The following is a 20,407-nucleotide window of genomic DNA, read 5'->3' on the forward strand; positions in this document are numbered from 1 at the left end:
CAAAAAATAGCTACATATCAGCCACGTTTTAGACACCCCAAAATAACCATCCCTCTATTTCCACCTCCTGAATCTGACAGCATCTTTTAAATTCTTTCCTGACTCTTTTTCCAGCTTAGGATAGATATTTCAAACTCAAGGGGTTAGATACAGCCTTGATAAACCCCTTCAGTACGAGAAGCCTGTCCCAAACGAATAAAATCGTCAGGTAGCGGTACGAATTGATCAAAACGGACGTCGTGCAGATTCAGGAAGCTAAAACTTGCCAGAAATTTGGACCTCCAGCTGCGACAAACACCGCTTCGCACTCTGTCCTAAAATACTGTACCCCACTACGCTACACTACCGCGGAACTCGGCACTTGCGAATCGGCTGTTTTATTTGGGGAGGGGTGGGAAAAAATTTTGTGGTAAAATACTTTCTCTACATGTCAAAAAATGAAGAGAAACAAGATCCTTAAGAAAAATACAATACTGCCTAATACCTATGACTAGACTTTTCTCAAATTGGCCTGACACTTACAGTCTTACCCAGTAGCCAATCCTCGTTACAGATCAATCCTCATTAGCCAATCCTCGTTACAGATCAATCTTCATTAGTCAATCCTTGTTACAGATCAATCCTCATTAGTCAATCCTCGTTACAGGTCAATCTCCGTTACGGGTGAATCTTCATTAGTCAATCCTTGTTACAGATCAATCCTCATTAGTCAATCCTCATTACAGGTCAATCCTCATTAGTCAATGCTTGTTACAGATCAATCCTCATTACAGTCAATCCTTGTTACAGATCAATCCTCGTTAGTCAATCCTCATTACGGGTCAATCCTCGTTATGCAAAAAAAAAAAAAAAAGGAGGGGGGCAAGGAACCTGTTTCAATTTTTCTGTTATTTACTGTAAAAAAACAAAAACAAAACAAAAAAAAGGGCAATGTTAAAAAAATACGTGGTATGGCACTTTTTTTCTCTTTTTCTATAATGTACCACAAACTTAGTATCCCATAAAAATGTTTAAAAAAAAAGGCAAGGGATGTTTAAAATTTTCCATAATGCAAAAAGTAATGTAAAAAACAGGCGAGGGGGGGTAAGAAGCTTTTTTCAAATTTTCTATTCTGTACTGAGAACTTAATATAAAAAAATGAAAAATAAGAAAAAGAAACAAGATGGAAGAAGCAGTCTGAAAAAAGGAGTGGAAGGAAGTGTTTTCAAATTTTCTATAAATTACTATGAACTTAATATGAAAAAAGTAAAAAATAAATAAATAAATAATAATAATAGGGCAACTCATAGCCAGGACTTACTGTACCTGTTTGAATATTTGTACTTAATATAAAAAAAAGTAAAAAAAATAAATAAATAATAATAATAATAATAACAGGGCAACTCACAGCCAGGACTTACTGTACCTGTTTGAATATTTAAACCCATCGAAAAATCTCAGCACACCCGCAACACAATATATCTAAAATTCTCAGAACGACCGATACATAACACATTCGGTGATACTCCACACACACACTGGAGGCAAAGTGTCCAGTGTGGGGTTTAAGGCAATTCTAAAGCAACCACTTGAGATATGACCAACCCGTCCTTCTGTTTTTAAGTGCGATGAAGCTGAGAATGTCACTCTTATCTTAAATGTCGGGACCAACTGCCTAGCCCCTGGCTCCTACGCTCCTCATGGGGCAATGTAGGATTGGATGATGGATGGATGAAGCTGAGAATGGTGAGAGAGATGTGTAGGAGAAGCTGAGAATGATTAGGAAATGGATGTGTAGCTGAGAATAAGCAAATGGATGTGTTGCTGAGAATGACAAGGAAATGGATGTGTGGCTGTGAGTAAACAAATGGATGTGTAGCTGAGAATAAGCAAATGGATGTGTAGGAGTAGATGAATGATCTGGTGGCAGTCTGAAGAACAAAATAACATCCTCTGGCGGAGGAACGAAGGACCATCACAAATCAACCAATCAGATGCCAAAATGGGTCTTGTGTATGACGTCCACCGAGGCACACAAAGCGTGAGCCTCGTGTCAGTCTCACATCAGCAAAGACACAGCAAAGTTACCCAATGTTTCAAGCTCACACCAACGCAGAACAAACCTTCCCTCACTCTACTTTCCACTAACAGACAAGGATGCAAGTTCTCCCATCAAGGACAATGACACTAACTTTCCAACTCTGCCTGCCAGTCATGAACAACCCAGACCTTGTGTCGCTATTTGCCAATATGGGACAATGGCACACACTTCTGCAATTATTTATTTATCGACCACGGACAAAGACACAGACCAGACTCTAACGCTGCTCCCTTCCAGATGTGACGACAAGCTGGGCACATAACTCTGAGGGTAATCCTACAAGACGCCCAAAGATTCCTACCGGTAACTCTTTCCGATGATTCCCACCTGACTTTTCAAATTCACCACAGCCAATAAATCCACAATCTTCGCAACATCAGCTCTGCACAACTTTTCAGACTCAATCAATCGGGATAATTCTTCTCTTCCAACTCAGCAAGCACCAGTCAATGCCTTGGGTCAGGATGGTTAAGAGGTCTCGTACTTGAGCCTCTTGAATGTGGGAAGGATGGAGTCTTCTTGGCGGTGGTGGGTGGAAGTGTCACCGTTATAGATGGGGTAACTGCCACCGTCACTGCTCTTGCTGCCACCACAGCCCTGCATGGAGAGAGACGATGAGGTTGTATTACTGTACCTTGGGTGAGGTGAGGTGAAGCTGGGTTACATCAGGTTTGGTTAAATCAGGTCAGATAAGGTTAGGTTAGGTTAGGCTGAGTTTGGTTGGGTTAGGTTAGGTTATATTGTGTCAGGTTAGGCTGGATTTGGTTAGGTAAGGTCAGGTTATGTTATGTTAGGTTAGGTTTGGATACACTAAGTAAGGGTAGACTATGATAGATTTGGTCTTGTTAGGTCTGTGTTCGGTAGGTTATGGTAGGTTAGGTTAAATGTGATCGTGTGGTTAGGTAGATTACGTTAGGTTATGTGAAGTTAGTAAGTTCCAGCATGGTTATGGGAGACTGAGGTTATGGCAGTGGGGTTAGGTGGTGAGAATGTGGTCAGTTACGTGAGGTTCTAATTCATTGTGATTAGAACACAGGGTGTGTGAAGGTAGGTTAGGGTAGATAAAGGTAAGGTAAGGAAGATTATATGAAGGCAGATCAGACAAGCTGTGACAATATTGATTTCCCAATAGTATGAATTGAAACCCAATGAAAAAACCTTACCTTTAGCACTCCATGAGAACTTTGTGTTTGAGCTTTTTCCATCCCCTCTAACACCACTTTAAAGACACCTACCAGCACTGATAATAACCACAAATAAATTAAAGACTTACAATTATATCCATACACTGAGTCTATGAGGGATAATTTTTTATCATAACAATTACTCATAACACTGTGAAACCAAAACACATATGAAAGAAGCGTAGACTCACCTGTCAGTGTTAGACGATGGGTTTTAAATCAGACATGAACACACAGCTCCACACACACTCTACTGCCAGACAGCAAGCAATAACCACCTAGCTGTGTCAGTGCTCACAGGACAGAACTAAATCATAAATAGGATCCAGCATGGTACCTGTACATTACCACTGGAAGTAACTGTTTGTTGAGGTGGAAAATGGAAGTGTTAAGGAAAGCATAAGAGTAATCTGAAGAGACTTCTGCGCTGAGCTGGCCTGAATATACATACAATTTTTTTCAATAAAGTTGCAAAAAATCAGGGAGCAATAAAAAAATACTGAGGAGAAAAGTACACTCTTGGTGGCCTCAAGTCTGTGGGCCTCCTGTGCAACTGCTTTTCATTTAAAGTTTATTTTCCTGAAAAAAGTTTCATTATAAGATTCTGAAACACTACAGAACTTAATATTTATTTTCACTTGAAACTTGCTCACATTGCACTATAGTTCATAAGTTTGACGTGAGCTTTTATGCACGGTCTACGAGGCCAGAGCATGTGTTCCACTTTATCAAATGAACAAAGGGCAATGGACTGTTTTGTGTGGCAAACTACAACTTCTGGATAGCCTGAGAGAAGCTAACACAGACGAAGCTACAGTCACAGTGCCTGGTAACATATGCCACACTTCTACAGCATTCACTCAAGCCAGTGCACTTCTCAACTCCACCCAGACAAAACTATCACCACTAAACAGGTTTTTCTTATTAACTCACAAACCTTGAGATGTACCAGTGGCAGGTAAAATTATCAGCTGTTAGCCAGAATAAAGCAGACATGTTGTGTAGCAGGTAAAATTATCTGCTGTCAGCCAGAATAAAGCAGACATTTTGTGTAGCAGGTAAAATTATCTGCTGTTAGCCAGAATAAAGCAGAGATGTTGTGTAGCAGGTAAAATTATCAGTTGTTAGCCAGAATAATGCAGACATGTTGTGTAGCAGGTAAAATTATCAGTTGTTAGCCAGAATAAAGCAGACATGTTGTGTAGCAGGTAAAATTATCAGTTGTTAGCCAGAATAAAGCAGACATGTTGTGTAGCAGGTAAAATTATCAGTTGTTAGCCAGAATAAAGCAGACATGTTGTGTTGCAGGTAAAATTATCAGTTGTTAGCCAGAATAAAGCAGACATGTTGTGTAGCAGGTAAAATTATCAGTTGTTAGCCAGAATAATGCAGACATGTTGTGTAGCAGGTAAAATTATCTGTTGTTAGCCAGAATAAAGCAGACATGTTGTGTAGCAGGTAAAATTATCAGTTGTTAGCCAGAATAATGCAGACATGTTGTGTAGCAGGTAAAATTATCAGTTGTTAGCCAGAATAAAGCAGACATGTTGTGTAGCAGGTAAAATTATCTGTTGTTAGCCAGAATAAAGCAGACATGTTGTGTAGCAGGTAAAATTATCAGTTGTTAGCCAGAATAATGCAGACATGTTGTGTAGCAGGTAAAATTATCAGTTGTTAGCCAGAATAAAGCAGACATGTTGTGTAGCAGGTAAAATTATCTGTTGTTAGCCAGAATAAAGCAGACATGTTGTGTAGCAGGTAAAATTATCTGTTGTTAGCCAGAATAAAGCAGACATGTTGTGTAACAGGTAAAATAATCTGCTGTCAGCCAGAATAAAGCAGACATGTTGTGTAGTAGGTAAAATTATCTGTTGTTAGCCAGAATAAAACAGATATGTTGTCCCCAAAGTTCAATGTGTATACCAAGATGGCTTCCAAACCCTCGGAATTGGGAGGTTCCTAACAGCAAGTACAGGGAGTCCCCGATAAACGAAAGGGTTAGGTACCTTTAAAATCTTTCGTATATTAATTTTTCGTATATTGAATCATTTTTCCCCATAAGAAACTTAAGAAAATGAGGAGATGTGTTCCAGAAGTCCCCCAAAATCTGTCAACTAACTACTCTGTACTGTACTAGGCTGGTTGTAAGCTCTTAAATCTACAGCAGATATGTTAATAAAAGCTAAATGAACTTTAAGCAGTTGTTTATTTATCAAATTACTGTGTAAAAAAAAACAGAAAACAGTACTGTACAGTATATACAGGTGAGGCCTGATCTCACTCACGCCCTGGCCTTCTTCTTGCCTCTTGATCATTTTGAGCTTGAGCTCTGGTGTCAGGGTTCAGTGTTGCATCTTCTTGAGAGGCTCCACAGGTGATGAAGGTGCAGGACACTTGGGTGGCATGATGCAAGATGCGAAAGATGCAAAAGATTCTCGGAGTACAGAAGGCACGCACTACACAGCTGGGGAGTGGGAACAGACTGGGACGAAGAAGAGGTAGTTGCTTGCCTCGCCATATGCGATGGTGGCGCTGCGGTCAGTCGCGCGCCAAATTTGAATCATTTTCTCGTAGCACTTTTCGTACCATCGAGGCATATGCCCTTCGTATAGGGGAATTTGTCCTATATTTTTCACTTTTGTACCTTCGAATCTTTGTACATTGGGGCTTCGTTTATCGGGGACTCCCTGTATACATTCTGCTGGGATTAGTCAGCATTCTGCCAGGGTACAGAAATTATCCTCCAAGGTTTAAAGGTTAACTCACCCATGCAATATATTTTTTTTTAATGGGGGGGAAAAAAAAAAAAAAAAAAAAAAAAAAAGCCAAATTCAAGATCTGTTCATTCTGAGATGCCTGGACACACTACGTTGAAGGTACAAGGAATGCATCAGCTGCAGTTCAATATACACAGTTGGTTCCTCCAGTAAACAGGAATGTAACTGGTGTTTAGAGTTAATTTGTGACCCAAAAATGCTGTAAGCTGGAAACTGGTAATACCCATGGCCCTTACTGTACAGATGACTGAAGAACAGAAGTAAGGGCTAAAATACCAGTACTATTGAGGTACTAACAGCCACAAGGAAATCTAATTACTAAAACCAGTGTCATTAGCCTGTGTGGGTAATGTATGCTGTATGTTGTACTTGCCACATAAACCATAATACTGTAAATGCTCAACATGTACACACACACACACACACACACACACACACACACACACACACAAAGTACCATACCTTGAAAGCACACAAGGAGGGGAGCACCTGTACATATAAATCGCTGCCCTAGTGAGTCTCAGAGCATTGACTGACCTGGGATATGACAGCGATGGGGGTGAGGCCCAGGGACGACGCCACCTTGTGCTCCACCAAATAAAACATGTATTCGTCGTACAGCAGGCGGATCAGGTGGAACGACCCAAATGATGCTGCACTCCGTAGGGTCAGGTCACGAATCACCATCGAACTGTTGACAGAGAACGGATACAGCTTTAGTTTACATGGAGAGAATGGAGGAAACTTTGGTCTACCAGGAGAGAATGGAGGAAAGTTTGGTCTACCAGGAGAGAATGGAGGAAACCTTGGACTACTTCGAGAGAATGGAAAATGGGTCAGTCTACCAGGAGAAAATGAAGAAAACTTTGGTCTACCAGGAGAGAATTCATTGGGTCACTGTCTACTAAAAAGAGTGAAGGAAACTTTAATCTTGCAGAAGAGGATGAAGGAAGCTTTAGCCTACCAAAAGATGAAATAGTGCAGTCAGTTAATCAATTATTTATTTTTGACAAAAGTGAGTGGCTGAAATATGAGGAACTCCATAAATACTAATAATTCTGATATTTCTTCTAAGGTATGTTATTGGCTGCAACCAATTCCAAACATACATACATCATCCAATCCTCTAACTGTCCTATAAAGAGCATAAAGGTCCAGGACTAAGGTATTTAATCCTGACATTTAAGGTGGAGTGAAGAGTTGCTTGTGTTTAGTGGCATATCATAAGCAACAAATCCCACTTAACTTTAAAATGTAAACCTATGTGGACTGCATCTGGTTGGAGGGCCTTAACCCACCAGCCCACCAGGCATCCAATTCCTATTCTATCTATAGCCCGATGCCCTAATCCCGCAAAGGGTGGCCGCAGACAAAATGCCTCCAAGTCACTCTGTCACCCACCATTTGACTCCCCTCCCCCCAACTCACCCCCCCTCCCTCATATACCTCTCAACTCCATCCCTCCACCTCATCCTCGGTCTACCCCTCCCTCTCCCTCCCTCCACCTCACCTACATACACCCTCTTAGTCAGTCTTTCATTCTCCATCCAATTCCCCACCTGTAAAATGACCACTTGAGGAGGAACTGTCGGGCCTGCTTGGGGAAGTCTGCCTTGCCCTCGTATGGTCGCAGGACCCGCGCCACCACAGCACGCAGCCACTCGGCCCACTGCTCCAAGCTGTTCTGTTGCTGGAGGGTGGCCTTGAAGTCCTCCTCCAACCGGTCCACTAGACCCACATCGCACTGGCACACCCATGATGCCTGAAAAAACAAAGAAGGTGAGGACTGTTTGTGTAAACCAGGCAGCAGTGTCAGTCATATCAGTGGCACCACATAAAAGCATCTTTGTCCAGCACCAATACAATAGAGTGGTTTGCACTGCTTGCTATGAAGAGTAACTTGGTTGATGCAGTGGCCTTGTATCTCATGACAGTGGTTGAATAACCCACCACAAGCTCAAAGACCCAAGTTATGGTAATTATATTATGTACTCACGTCATCCAGCCACACCTTTATCCTGACTTTATAAAAGATTACAACAGATTCTCTCTCTCTCTCTCTCTCTCTCTCTCTCACTTCATAAAATTCTCACCTGTTCTTGTACATTGTGGAAGTCTACCCTGTTGAGGTCTGCCAGCATCTGTGATATCTGTGTTGAGTTCTGCAGCACCGCCCGGGCCGCCTGTGCCAGGTGGTTCAGTGAGGTGTACCGACGTAGGGTTTGGGCTAACGACGCCACCGCTGTTACCTGCACACACCACACATATATTAACACCTTCACTGCCACAATGGATTTTGATGATTTAATTGGGTTTGTGTTGTTGTTATTGTGCTCCCAGGCCCATCTGAACATAACCCAGTGGATGCAGGCTAAAAATGCCCCCCTATAATCCACCATCCTCCTTTCTGGGAACAGGGAGTCAAGCGATATTTCTCTAACCAGGCAGCTACAAAGGCTACTGATATCTGTGCCACAGTATCATGTCTCTCTCCTGAACAAGAACTAGTCCAACTGAATTATACATTAAGTCCTCATTATGCTCCCTTTTCAGTAAATTCTTTCCCTCTTTATATTCCAGTATGATTGCCTGTTAGAGTTACATTGCTACATACAAGAATGGCTGGTAATTTCCCTTAATTTACCAGTATGGTACCAATTCAATGGAAAAAAGTGATATTTTGGAATACATTCTTGACTTATAATGACAACTGCCTTTATTACATGAGGTATGGCTGCACTAAGTTTGGATTGGGTAAGATCTTGAGACAAGGTAGGGTAGGGAAGGGAAGGGTAAAGCTGAATAGGGTAGGGTAGGGTAGGGTAGGGTAGGGCAGGGTTGAATAGGGCAGGGCAGGGCAGGGCAGGGTAGGGTAAGGTCGAGTACAGCAGGGTATGATAAGTAAAGTTACTGTAAGTTAAGATGAATTAGGTCAATGTTAGGTTTGGCTGGATTAGGTCAGATTACAGTCCACTGCAGCCGAGAATGATAAAAACAATAACTAATGACAAGACATGGAAGTGAGGAAGGGAAAGGAGCAGTCGGGAGGCTGAAGAACCGACAGGAGGGGAGAGGTAGATGAGGGGAAAGAGAAGAAAGGATAAGAGGGAAGAGATAGAAAGAGGAGAGACCAGTCGTGGGATGAGAGAGAGAAGGAAAAAAAAGATGAGGACAGGGAAACATGCCTGATGCATTCCTGTAAAAATACACTGAGAAAGAGAAGACAGGAAGAGAGGGATGGAATAGGAAGGGGAGAGACGAGTCAGGGGATGAGAGAGAGAAGGAAAAAAAAAAGATGGGATAAGGAGACAAGCCTGATTCAATCCTGTAAAATACGACGAGGTAGGGACACGTAAGACCACCCACCTTAATATTTACTAACTCCTGTGGACATCCAAGCATGGCATTGTACAGCCAGGACTCCAGACTCTTGGCAAAGTTCCTGATGGCCTGGGTGAGACTGGAGGGGATGGAGCGCAGGACATCCGGGATCAACACCTCCACAAGGTTCTGATAAAACTGGTAGTCAAAATTGCGGACGTATTCCAACACAGGCGGTGACCTTAGCAGCGTCTGTGTGAGAGGAGGCAGGGTTAGGTTCTGAGTGGCACGAATTTAACAGTGTCTGTGTGAGGGTAGGCAGGGTTAGGCAGGGCATGTCGGGATAGGGTTTGAGTGGTATGACACTAACAGTGTCTGTGTGAGGGCAGGCAGGGTTAGGCAGGGCAAGTAGGGATAGGGTTTAAGTGGCATTCAAAGACAATCTACTTTTTACTTCTCAACACACCCTTAATCTCTCCTGCCCTAACCTACCTAGAAGGGTTAGATACAACCTCCTATAACATCTTCTCTACAAAAGAGGCTCTCCAACACAGAATACAAATAATCTGGCAGCAGCAAAAATATTTTATAAAAAATGTCGTTGTTGTGAACTGTACACACACACACACACACACACACACACACACACACACACACACACACACACACACACACACACACACACACACACACACACACACACACACACACACACACACACACACACACACACACACATACACACACACACAAACCTGTAAAACTGAAGCTGGTAGGAAAGATGCCAAGTCGCCCTCCTCCTCATCGGACACTTCCCCAGACGATGCCTTAGCGTTCACGGCACCCACACTGTTGTTGTTGTTGCTGATCAGCCAGAACCGCTTCCATAACGTCTCCACGGACGAAAACTGTAACCCAGAGACCAGAGTAAGTGAGGGGGAGAGAGGCAAAGGTCATCATCCCAGTAAACAGGAAAGAAATTAACATGATTTTACAGGTACTGTATTTTAATTTGCCAACTATTTACAGTGCTATGTGGTAACCATATAACAAACCCACATGTGTTCCTCATGTGTCAACAAGTGGGTTGGCAGGATTACCTTTCCCTGGAAAACCACAAACTCAAAAACAAGCGGGCACCCCTTACGGGATTATGACATCTGGCTACAGATAGATACAGTAATGCAAAAACACTTTACACCATCAACAATGCCAAATATGACTCACACTGTCATGCTGCCCCTTTGCACCACAATACATCTAGCTAACAACACACTAACTTCAAGCAACTCTAGGCCAAGCTAACCTAACCTAAGTTACCTTACTCCAACTCAACTTAATCTATTCTAAATGTGTCCAACCTAATTCAGCAGGGTATAAAACAATCTAGGTAGCCTAATGCAACCTAACCCAATTAAAAGTAATGAAACCTTGTCTAGCCAAATCCAAACCAACTTAACCCACCCTAACTTCAATGTAAGCCTATCCGAACCTAACTTCAGCACACTCTAACAACCCTAACCTAACTCATTAACCTCAACCTAACCTAATTTAACCTAACTTCAACACACTCTAACCCCACCCTAACCTAACCTAACTCACTAACCTCAACATAACTTAACTTCAGCACACTCTAGCCCCACCCAAACCTAACCTAACTCACTACCTTCAACCTAACATAACCTATTTAAATAACCATCTTCAAACTAACCTAACCTAACCTACACAAACTCCTGCTTCTCTCTAACGATATTTAATGATGAAGAATCCACGGCCATTGTACCTGCAGCTTACAGACGGCCTCTAGGATTGTCTCGGAGTGTTCCCTGTAGAGCTGGGTGAAGTTGTGGAGGTGGGGCCGCGTCACACCAACAGGCAGAGGAGCCGTATCATAGTCCACCTCGTCCACCAGAGGAATGGCACCGTTGACATCACCCAAGTACTGCTGGTTCTGTAAGGTCTGCCACCATGGAAAGTCATCAGTGCCATCATCATCATCATCATCATCATCACTGCTACTGTCATCAATACCATCATCACTGTCATCATCATCATCATCACTGCTACTGTCATCATTACCATCATCACTGTCACAGTCATCATTGCCATCATCATCACTGTCAGTATTATCATCCAGAAATACAATTATCCTTTTCACCACCCTTTCTACACCTATTCTCTCCACATACGCAAACCATCTAAACACACTCACTTCTACCCTACTACCAACAGCCTTCCAAACACCACATCTTGCATGAAACAAAACTGCTGTATCTCCTCCTGTCCACTCTACACACACCACACACATATCAATAATCCCATTTCCACCGCTCTTACTATTAATTTTTGACTCTTAAGCAATAACAGTCTCACATAAATACATTCTGGACACTAACACACATGCATGTAAAACTCTTGCAGCCTCCATATTGAAAACTAGTTAATAAAGGCTTTCATGGGTCAGCTACTCTTCTTCCCTAACCCTGTCACTCTGCTCTCCACTTTGTGCTTTTACCTCCCTCCTGGATTATTTCTTCAATGTACATTGTGGATGGAGAGCTGGCGAATGCTATAAGGCGTTTCTGTGATGGTAGGTGAAGCATGTGTACAAGTAGGTGTATGACACTGGCTTAATATCAGTGTTGGAGTGAGACATACATGTGTGATGTACTCAAGCTTATTCAACTAAACTCTCTCTCTCTCTGTCTCTCTCTCCTCTCACCTGTGGGGATGCTTCAGCTGGAATCTGGGTATGCGAGTCATAGTGAGTATCTGAATTCTTCTGTCCACTTGATGTCACCTTGCCCTGTCCCTGCTGCATCTGCTGTGTGGTCTGCTGCCCGGCCTGCTGTGTCTGCTGAGCGCTGGCCTGCTGTCCACCCTTCTTGAGGTGGCCGGAGGAGGAACGAATGGTGACAGGGCTTCCGTCATCATTCACGTTGACCAGCGGTGATGTGGGCTTGATGCGGATCCCATAATAGTGGTATTTACTGTTGCCTCTGTGCGGGCCAGACAAAAGGGAAGAAATACATCCATCCATCATCATCATCAATGTATGACCTTTTTCCTACTTAAGTATGGGGTGAGGCAAGATTCACACACAAGGAAAGAGGAAGTAGGGAAGAGGTAAATCTATCCTGATCCTGATTTTTTTTTTTTTCCCCATCTAAAAGGAAGACTAAACATGTAAATATCTGATTCTCCAAACCCACATCCAGATACTGGATGTCTAGGATACATGTTGGCAAAATGCTGCCACAAAGGAAAAGTCTCCCAGTGACTCTGGTGCTTTTGGTTCATGGCTGATGAATTTTAATGATCTGATGTATGTCATTAATAGATGAAGGGATGACAGCTGGCATGAGAATTTACCTTCAGTAAGTATCCTGGTAAGCCATGGTTCCTGATCATCTTCTAATCTCTTGCTGAAGGAGCGTCACAGATGGGGTTTCACACTAAACAAAGACTTACTGTTCACTGGTAATGTGGCAGATCAAAGCTTTGCTCATTGCAAGAGGAACAGTTGGTAAAAACAATGTTGAGCAACCAATGATACTGGTATGTCTTTGTTCTGTGTGAAGACCTAGCTATAGCTTCTTTCAACCAGGAATAAGGGTAGAAGGAAAGCAGAAACGAAGGTTCACAGGTCTAAAAGTAACTTTAAACAAATGATGTCACCCTCTCCTAAGCTCTGTACATGACCCCCACACCCACACAGGCCCACCTGGTGCCGAGGCGACGAGTGCGCAGGCCGAGAAAGACGGAGCGTATGAGTTTGCCAAAGGATGCGGCGTTGACAGGATCCAGCTTGTTGTCAGCACAGTGGCGGAGGTAGTGGTTGTACAGGGTGGAGCGAGGCAGGCTGACACCCTCTGCTGTCTCATAGTTGTCCATCAGCCATTGCACCTGTTGGGCACACAAGATTAGCACAAGATTAGCGGACTGGGATGGACTGTAGGCTTTGAGCACTTCTAACAATCTCTTCTCTAAGTATCTTATTTGACATACTGAAGCATAATTTTCCTTGTAATCTTGTATGCTGTTTTACCGTCTCTTTTTACTACAGACACACAAACTTGTCCTTTTCATCATCTCTGTGTTGCCACTCTCATGATTAATACATGAGAAATTACAACTCATTTTATTACTAACTGGGCTGGGAATTACATAAACTTTACTGAGGCAAAACTTAAAACAGAAGTCAGGGAGCAGTAAATAAAAGACTAATGAAGACTGCCTTGACCCTTTGACCACAAAAGCCTCAGAGTACACTATAAATAAATAAATAAATACATAAACAAAAAATAAAATACAACTGATGAAACTCCAGTATTTATTATCTGCTTTGTCAGTATTTGAAGCATTGGGGATAAGAATAAAGACAAAAATTTCCCCATACATTTCCCCATACATCCACAATTAACCTGACAAACTGACTGATGCTGATTGGACATTTGCTGAGAATTACTGAGTTACTAAATGCAGATGGGATGGAAGCATAAGGGTAAATACAATGACTCTTGGGTCTTCATTCTCGTCAGCTGCAGAAGCTCCCTAACACCTTTTCCTTAGCAATTTTTTTGGGATACGGCTGGTTATTATCCTTCTGCATGTTATCTATGCAAAGTAAAGTGATGTTAGAATGATTTAAGTAATACAAAGATGGACAGTGAGGTGTAATAGGCAGAATAAGTTGCTCAGGAATAGATGTTAGGTGACAAGAATATGGGCCGATGACACCTAGGCCTGCAATCTCACTGACTGCAAAAGCTCCCCAACACCTTTTCCTATGTGAATTATTTGGTTTCTTACACCACACTGCCCTCTTTTGAGTTACCAAACTCCATGCAATATTGCCACAGTCTGCATAAATAACATACAGGAGGTTATTAACAAACCATGTCCAAAAAAAAAAAACAGCTAAGGAAAAGGGGTTAGGGAGCTTCCTTAACCTCTCTCCCCCACCAACATTTCCATACTGGGGACTGTTTCTACTGTACTAGGGTTGGCTACACCACCTCATGGATAATAAACAAGACGCAGTGAGATTGACCAAACCCTTCAAGCGTAAACCCAAACCCCCCATTAACCACAAAATCCGAGGCAGCTTATGGCTACACTTACCGTTGCTGGAGAGACCCGTGTGGCGTGTGCTAGGTTGGCCTGTGGGTCGTTGTCGAGAGCTGGGGTGCTCCCGCTTACCATGTACGTCACGCCCTCGTCCTGGGGTGGCAATCCAGGCAAAGATTTAGTGCGGCACACCAGACACACAGAAAGACAAGCAAGGCAAGGAGGCACTGGAGGCAAGCAGGCAGGCAGGCAGGCAGGCACACGGAAAAGGGGAGGGACGTTGTGGGGTATGTGTTTGAGGGATACGGTTTGGTTCGGACAGGTTATGTTATGTTATGATTTGGTTATGTTAGGTTATGTTATGTTAGGTCAGGTTTAGGTCGTTAGGTTTGGCTGGGTTAGGACAGATCAGGTTGCTAGGTCTGCATCTGAAGGAGGGGAGGGTTACCAGTAAATCAGGACTGTAATTCACTCGCTATTCTCACTCTCAGTCTCAATCAGAGGCAGGCTGAGAGACAGACAGACAGGCAGACACACAGAAAAGGGGGATGAGAGATTTGGAGGGCTAGCATCTGTCAGGTTGGGCTGCCTATTACCCTTGTATAACTTCCCATGTTCTTACTGTCCCTGTTTAACACTCCTTACTCTCCCTGTTTAACACTCCTTACTCTCCCTGTTTAACTCCCAGTCTTGCTTGGAGGCAGGGAGGTATGAACACGGAAAAAGGGAATGGGATATTTGGGGATATATCGTGCACTGTATGCGTAAATATTAAACCACAGAGGGGGAAAATGGGCCTAAATTTTTAATAGAGATTTGCTGAACACCTACGATTGTTATTTTTGGCTACGCTGCATCTCACGTAACAGAGGGAAGTCAAAATGGATTAGGGGGGACTTGATATATTCCATCTTCTATATGTTTGAATAAAATTTTGGGAGCAGGCCTTCCTCTCGGCAATTTTTATTTTATTTTTTTCTGGTTTTATTCTTAAGCTAGCATTTTTGCCAATTAAGGAAGCTCCCTAACACCTCTTCCTTAGTGGTTTATTTTTGGATATGCCTGGTTAATATCACTTTGAATGTTGTTTATGCTGCGTATGGCGATATTTGATGGATTTGTGTAACGCACAGGAGGACTGCAAGGTACAATAGGCAAAATAAATCACTCGAGAAAAGGTGTTAGGGAGTTTCCTTAACCGATGAGAATATGGGTTTTGCTCTCACATTCACTGCTTTTCCCCTCCTCTCTCTCTCTCTCTCTTTCTCTCTCTCTCTCTCTCTCTCTCTCTTACACACACACACACACACACACACACAGAGTAATTCACAAAAATCCTAATTATCTGCACACACACACACACACACACACACACACACACACACACACACACACACACAAAGCTATACGTAAAAGATGAGAAAACACGCAGAATGCACACAAAATAAATTGCACGCAAAAATCAAATTCCACACGCAAAACCTCTATAAACCAGTTGCTTCTTTACGTGAGAGAGAGAGAGAGAGAGAGAGAGAGAGAGAGAGAGAGAGAGAGAGAGAGAGAGAGAGAGAGAGAGAGAGAGAGAGACTTCATAGTTTGCGATGTCAACAATTCCTGTGTGGAAACAGATAAATACTCTGTGTGTGTGTGTGTGTGTGTGTGTGTGTGTGTGTAAATTTTTAGAATCCACGTGTGTACGCATTAATTAGTGTGTGCGTGTATTTGTTAGCCTATTACTACTGTGTGTGTGTGTGTGTGTGTGTGTGTGTGTGTGTGTGTGTGTGTGTGTGTGTATCGAACGCATGTTGCCGTGGACACATGAACACACACCAGTTGCTAACACACACACGAGGGGGGAGGGGGGAGGGGAGGGAGAGTAGGGAGGCAGAGAGGGGAGGGGAGGGGATGGGAGGCGAGGGGGATATAAGGCGGTTGCTACGACGCCTTGGTTACGGAAGGGAGGGAGGGAGGGAGGGAAAAGGGGGAGGAAGGGAGGAAAATAGGGAGGGAGTGGAGGAAAGAAAGAGTGGGAGGTAAGGATATGGAGGAAGAAAGGGAAGGGAAAGGGAGAGACGGAGGGAATGGGAGTTTTGGAAAGGGGAGAGAGAGAGAGAGAGAGAGATGGGAGGGAAACGCGAGAAAATCCAAAGAGGAGAGAGGGAGGGAAGGCAAGAGGGAAAGCAGAAAGGGAGGAAAGGTAGAAAGAGGGATGGAAGGAGGGAGAGGAAGAGCAGAGATGGAGAGGGAGGGAGGGAAGAAATGGAGGAGGAGAGGAAATACAGGAAAAGAAGAGAATTAACTGAACAAGTGGAGGAATAACGAGAGAGAGAGAGAGAGAGAGAGAGAGAGAGAGAGAGAGAGAGAGAGAGAGAGAGAGAGGATAGGGAGAAAAGGGGGAGAAGGGAGGGAAATGAAGAAAAAAGAATGGAAGGAAAGAAGGAAAAAGAAAAAATGAAGGAAAAAAGGAGGAGGGAGGGAAAAGAAGAAGAAAGAAGGAGAGGAAGGAGGGGCACACGAAAGGCCGAAGGAAAAAATATAAATACTGAGAGAGGGACGAAGACAGGAAAACAAAGGAAGGAGGAAAATACAGAAGTAAATGGTGATATGGAAATTAAAAGGAAATGTAAAGAAAGACAGATGCAAACGGCTACACGGAATAATAAAGAAAATGAAGGAACGGGAAATGAGTTTGAAAATGAAAAGAAGGCAACAGAAAACGAAGGAGAAAGACTGAAAAGAATATGGAAAGAAAGAATGAAGGAAGTAGTGACCCTTATGCTGTGAATTTCAAAATGTAGGCTATTCAAGGTGCAAAAACTGCCTGAATATGTGACCACTACTACTACTACTACTACCACTCGGCAACCGTCAAGAGGCCTGCTCGTTGTTTAGGTCGCTTACACACACACACACACACACACACACACAAAAATAAAGATAATTTGGAGAAAATGTTGCTGTTTACCGTAGAATAATGTACGAAAAATTTTAAAATAATGATAATAATAATATTAATAATAGTAATAATAATAAATCATGATATGATGATGAAAGAAGCATTTTTTTTTTCACACGTGTACATTCTAAACACACACACACACACACACACACGCACACAGGAAAAACCACGAGGCCAGAACACGCATTCCCTACCGTCCTGTTCAATTTCCCGCCAAATTTCGAGGCACCAGCCAACTCACCAGGGCGACTCCGTGGTTGGTGGTGCAGTGGGTCAAGAACTGCAAGTTGGCGTAATAAACCATCCTGTAATACTTGGGGTTGTTCTTTATGACCTCCTCTAAATTGAGACCCGGAAGCTGGTCCTTATCCGGGTCCAGTGGTTTGGAAAAGAGGCCCACTGCTTCGCGAGGGTCCTGTAGGCAGCTCGAGAAGGCTTCAACTATCTTTTGCAAACGGGACTGCCTTCGGAGATTTCTAGAGAACGGGAGATTAGGCTTGTTACTCTGTGGTGGATTTTGTGGATTCTCAGCTGCTTCTTTAGGATTTGTGGATTTCTCGGTGGCTAAGTCGGGATTCAAAGTATTGTTCGAAGAGTCGCTTTGGGAGTGTGAGGCTTCGTTTGAATAATGTGAGGTGTTACTCTGGCAGTCATTGGATTTCTTTGGGTCATCTAAGGAACCTGTCAGGGAGCGTGAAGCCTTCTGTCCATTGTTCAAGGAATCTGAGAGGATCTTCCTGCAGTTCAAACTGTTCAGAGACTTCAAACTGCTCTTATGGGAGTCTGAGTTGTTGCATGGAGAGTCCAACTTCTTCTTCTGGGAGTCTGAGTTGTTGCTTGAAGGGTCCGACTCGTTCTTCTGGGAGTCTAAGTTCTTGTGCAAGTTCACGTTACTGCTGGGAGATTTCCCACCATTGTTCAGAGAGTTCGAGCTGTCCAAACATACGGCAGATTTATTGAGAAGGTTTAGAGAGTTGCCTGGACAGTTTGAGGAGTTTTCTGAGCTATTTAAAGAGTTATCTGGGCAGCTTGGGACGTCATTAGATGATTTCAAGACATCTGGAGAGTCAGAGTTGTTAGGCAAATTCAAGGAGTCCTGCTGGCGGTTCAGGGAGTTGTTCCGGTTGTTTAGAGAGCTGTTCAAGAGGTTCTGGGCGTCACTTGAGCAGTTCCACGAGCTGTTCAGATGGTTTGAATGGTTGTCTGGGTGGTTCTGAGGGTTCGTAGAGCAGTCAAATTGGTTCAGGTGGTTTGGAGAACTGTTTGGACAATGCTGGGAACCATAAGAGCAGTCTGCAGTGTTATTTTGGTGGTTCGAATTTTGGTGGTGTGAAGAGTTATTGTTCCAGTTCTTCACACAGTCTGAAGAGTTGTCTGAGTGGTGTGGTGAGTTATCTGGGGAGTCTGGGGTGAGTTTGGGGAGAGGATCGTCTGGAAAGAAATTCCGTTCTATCTGCCGCTGTTTTTCGTGTCCACAATCATAGTCAAACGAGATGGCTCGATCCGGGGCACTCGAAGCGTTCTCTTCTTGTCCTTTCGTTTCTCCGGTCACTCCTCCAAGTCTACTCTCCTCTCCACGCCTTATTTCATTCCCTCTGATCTCTCTGTTCACGAATCCTTGCTTCTCACCTTCCTTCCCTCCCTCCTTCTCCCCACTCACTAAATCCGAGAAGGACCAGTTCCCGATGGATGACTTGAGGTCCTGGAAATGTTGGTGTGAATGGCCCAGACTTTCAGGGATGGGAAAATGGGTGGAATCTTGGGTCTGGACGGGCTTTGGAAAGTGAGTGGGGTCTGAAATGTGGGTGGGATGAGCAGAGTGAGTGGGGTGGGCAGAGTGAGTGGGGTGGGCAGAGTGAGTGGGATGGGCAGGATGGGTGGGGTCTGATATGTGGGTTGGGTTTGGAATGTGGGTGGGAAGAACAGGGTGACTTGAAAATGAAAAGTTATTAGAAAGGATGGATTGTCCTGGGCCAGAGAAGTGGGTGGGATGGGTTGGCTCTATAATGTGGGTGGTATGGGCGTGTTCCGGGATATGAGTGGGATGCAGAGAACCATTAGGGAGGGTGGGATGTGTAGGGCAAGGGAAGCTGGGGAGATGGTTGAGTTCTGGGATGGGATGTGGAAAGTGGGTAGTGTCGGGACAGTAAGAGGGAAAGTCTTCTAAAAGGTCTTTAAAGGAAACGCCCTCCACCTTGCCCTTCCACCCAGTGTTGTATTCCTCCACCTCGCTCCCTTCTTCCTTCCCTCCTTCAGGCTTTCTTCCTACTTGCCTCCCTCCTTCCTTCAGTTCTCTCTTCTGTCTCTCTCACCTCCTTCCTTCACCTCTCCCTTCTGTTCCTCTTTCCTTCTTTTCTCCAGTCCTCTCCTCTATTTCGGCTTCTTGTCTTTTTCCAGTCTTCCTTCCTCTTCCTCCTTCACTTCTTCCTTCTTTCCCTCTTCTTTTCTTCCCTTCCTCTGTCCCTTCTTCCTGCCTTCCTTCAGTTCTTCCTCCTATCTCTCCTTCCTTCCTGCCTCAAATCCTCCCTTCCGCCTTTCCTTTCTTTCCTTCCTTCTTCCTTCCCTCCTTCCTTCAGTTCTTCCTCTTATCTCTCCTTCCTTCCAGCCTCAAGTCGTCCCTTCCGCCTTTCCTTTCTTTCCTTCCTTCTTCCTTCCTTTAATCCTTCCGCTATTTCCTGTCTCCTAAATCTCACAATCGCCTTTTTTTTTATCGTCTTACTTCTCCTTTTCTTTCCTTCACTCTCTCACTTCTTCCTTCTTTCCTCCTTCACTTCCTTCCTTTGTTTACACCCACACAAAATCTTTTCTTTATTTCTCCTTTATTTTTTTTACATTCTTTCACTCTTCCTTCCCCCTTGTCCTTCACTCACTTTATTTTTTAGTTTTCCTTCCTTTACTTCATCCTTCCTTCCTTCTATTCCTTTTCTGTCTATTTCCTTCCTTCCTTCTATTCCTTTTCTGTCTATTTCCTTCCTTCCTTCTATTCCTTTTCTGTCTATTTCCTTCCTTCCTTCTA

At 43.5% G+C, this 20,407-nt stretch overlaps 1 protein-coding gene across 1 annotated transcript in view; it reads right to left on the reverse strand.

The window, feature by feature from the left end:
* Positions 1-2,548: 2,548 nt before the first annotated feature.
* Positions 2,549-20,407, reverse strand: part of LOC145400826 (DNA-binding protein RFX2-like) — a 55,205-nt gene continuing 37,346 nt past the window's right edge. The window contains exons 9-18 of the mRNA XM_080273262.1: positions 14,487-14,585; positions 13,087-13,268; positions 12,085-12,361; positions 11,146-11,322; positions 10,118-10,270; positions 9,408-9,614; positions 8,135-8,290; positions 7,601-7,803; positions 6,579-6,732; positions 2,549-2,677 (exon numbers count right to left, since the gene is read on the reverse strand). Of these exons, the coding sequence (XP_080129388.1) occupies positions 2,549-2,677; positions 6,579-6,732; positions 7,601-7,803; positions 8,135-8,290; positions 9,408-9,614; positions 10,118-10,270; positions 11,146-11,322; positions 12,085-12,361; positions 13,087-13,268; positions 14,487-14,585 (1,737 nt within the window). The remainder of the gene's footprint in view (positions 2,678-6,578; positions 6,733-7,600; positions 7,804-8,134; positions 8,291-9,407; positions 9,615-10,117; positions 10,271-11,145; positions 11,323-12,084; positions 12,362-13,086; positions 13,269-14,486; positions 14,586-20,407) is intronic.

This window comes from Coenobita brevimanus, chromosome 53 (genome assembly GCF_032717465.1).
Source record: "Coenobita brevimanus isolate Jiangsu-jjx chromosome 53, ASM3271746v2, whole genome shotgun sequence".
Taxonomy (NCBI): domain Eukaryota; kingdom Metazoa; phylum Arthropoda; class Malacostraca; order Decapoda; family Coenobitidae; genus Coenobita; species Coenobita brevimanus.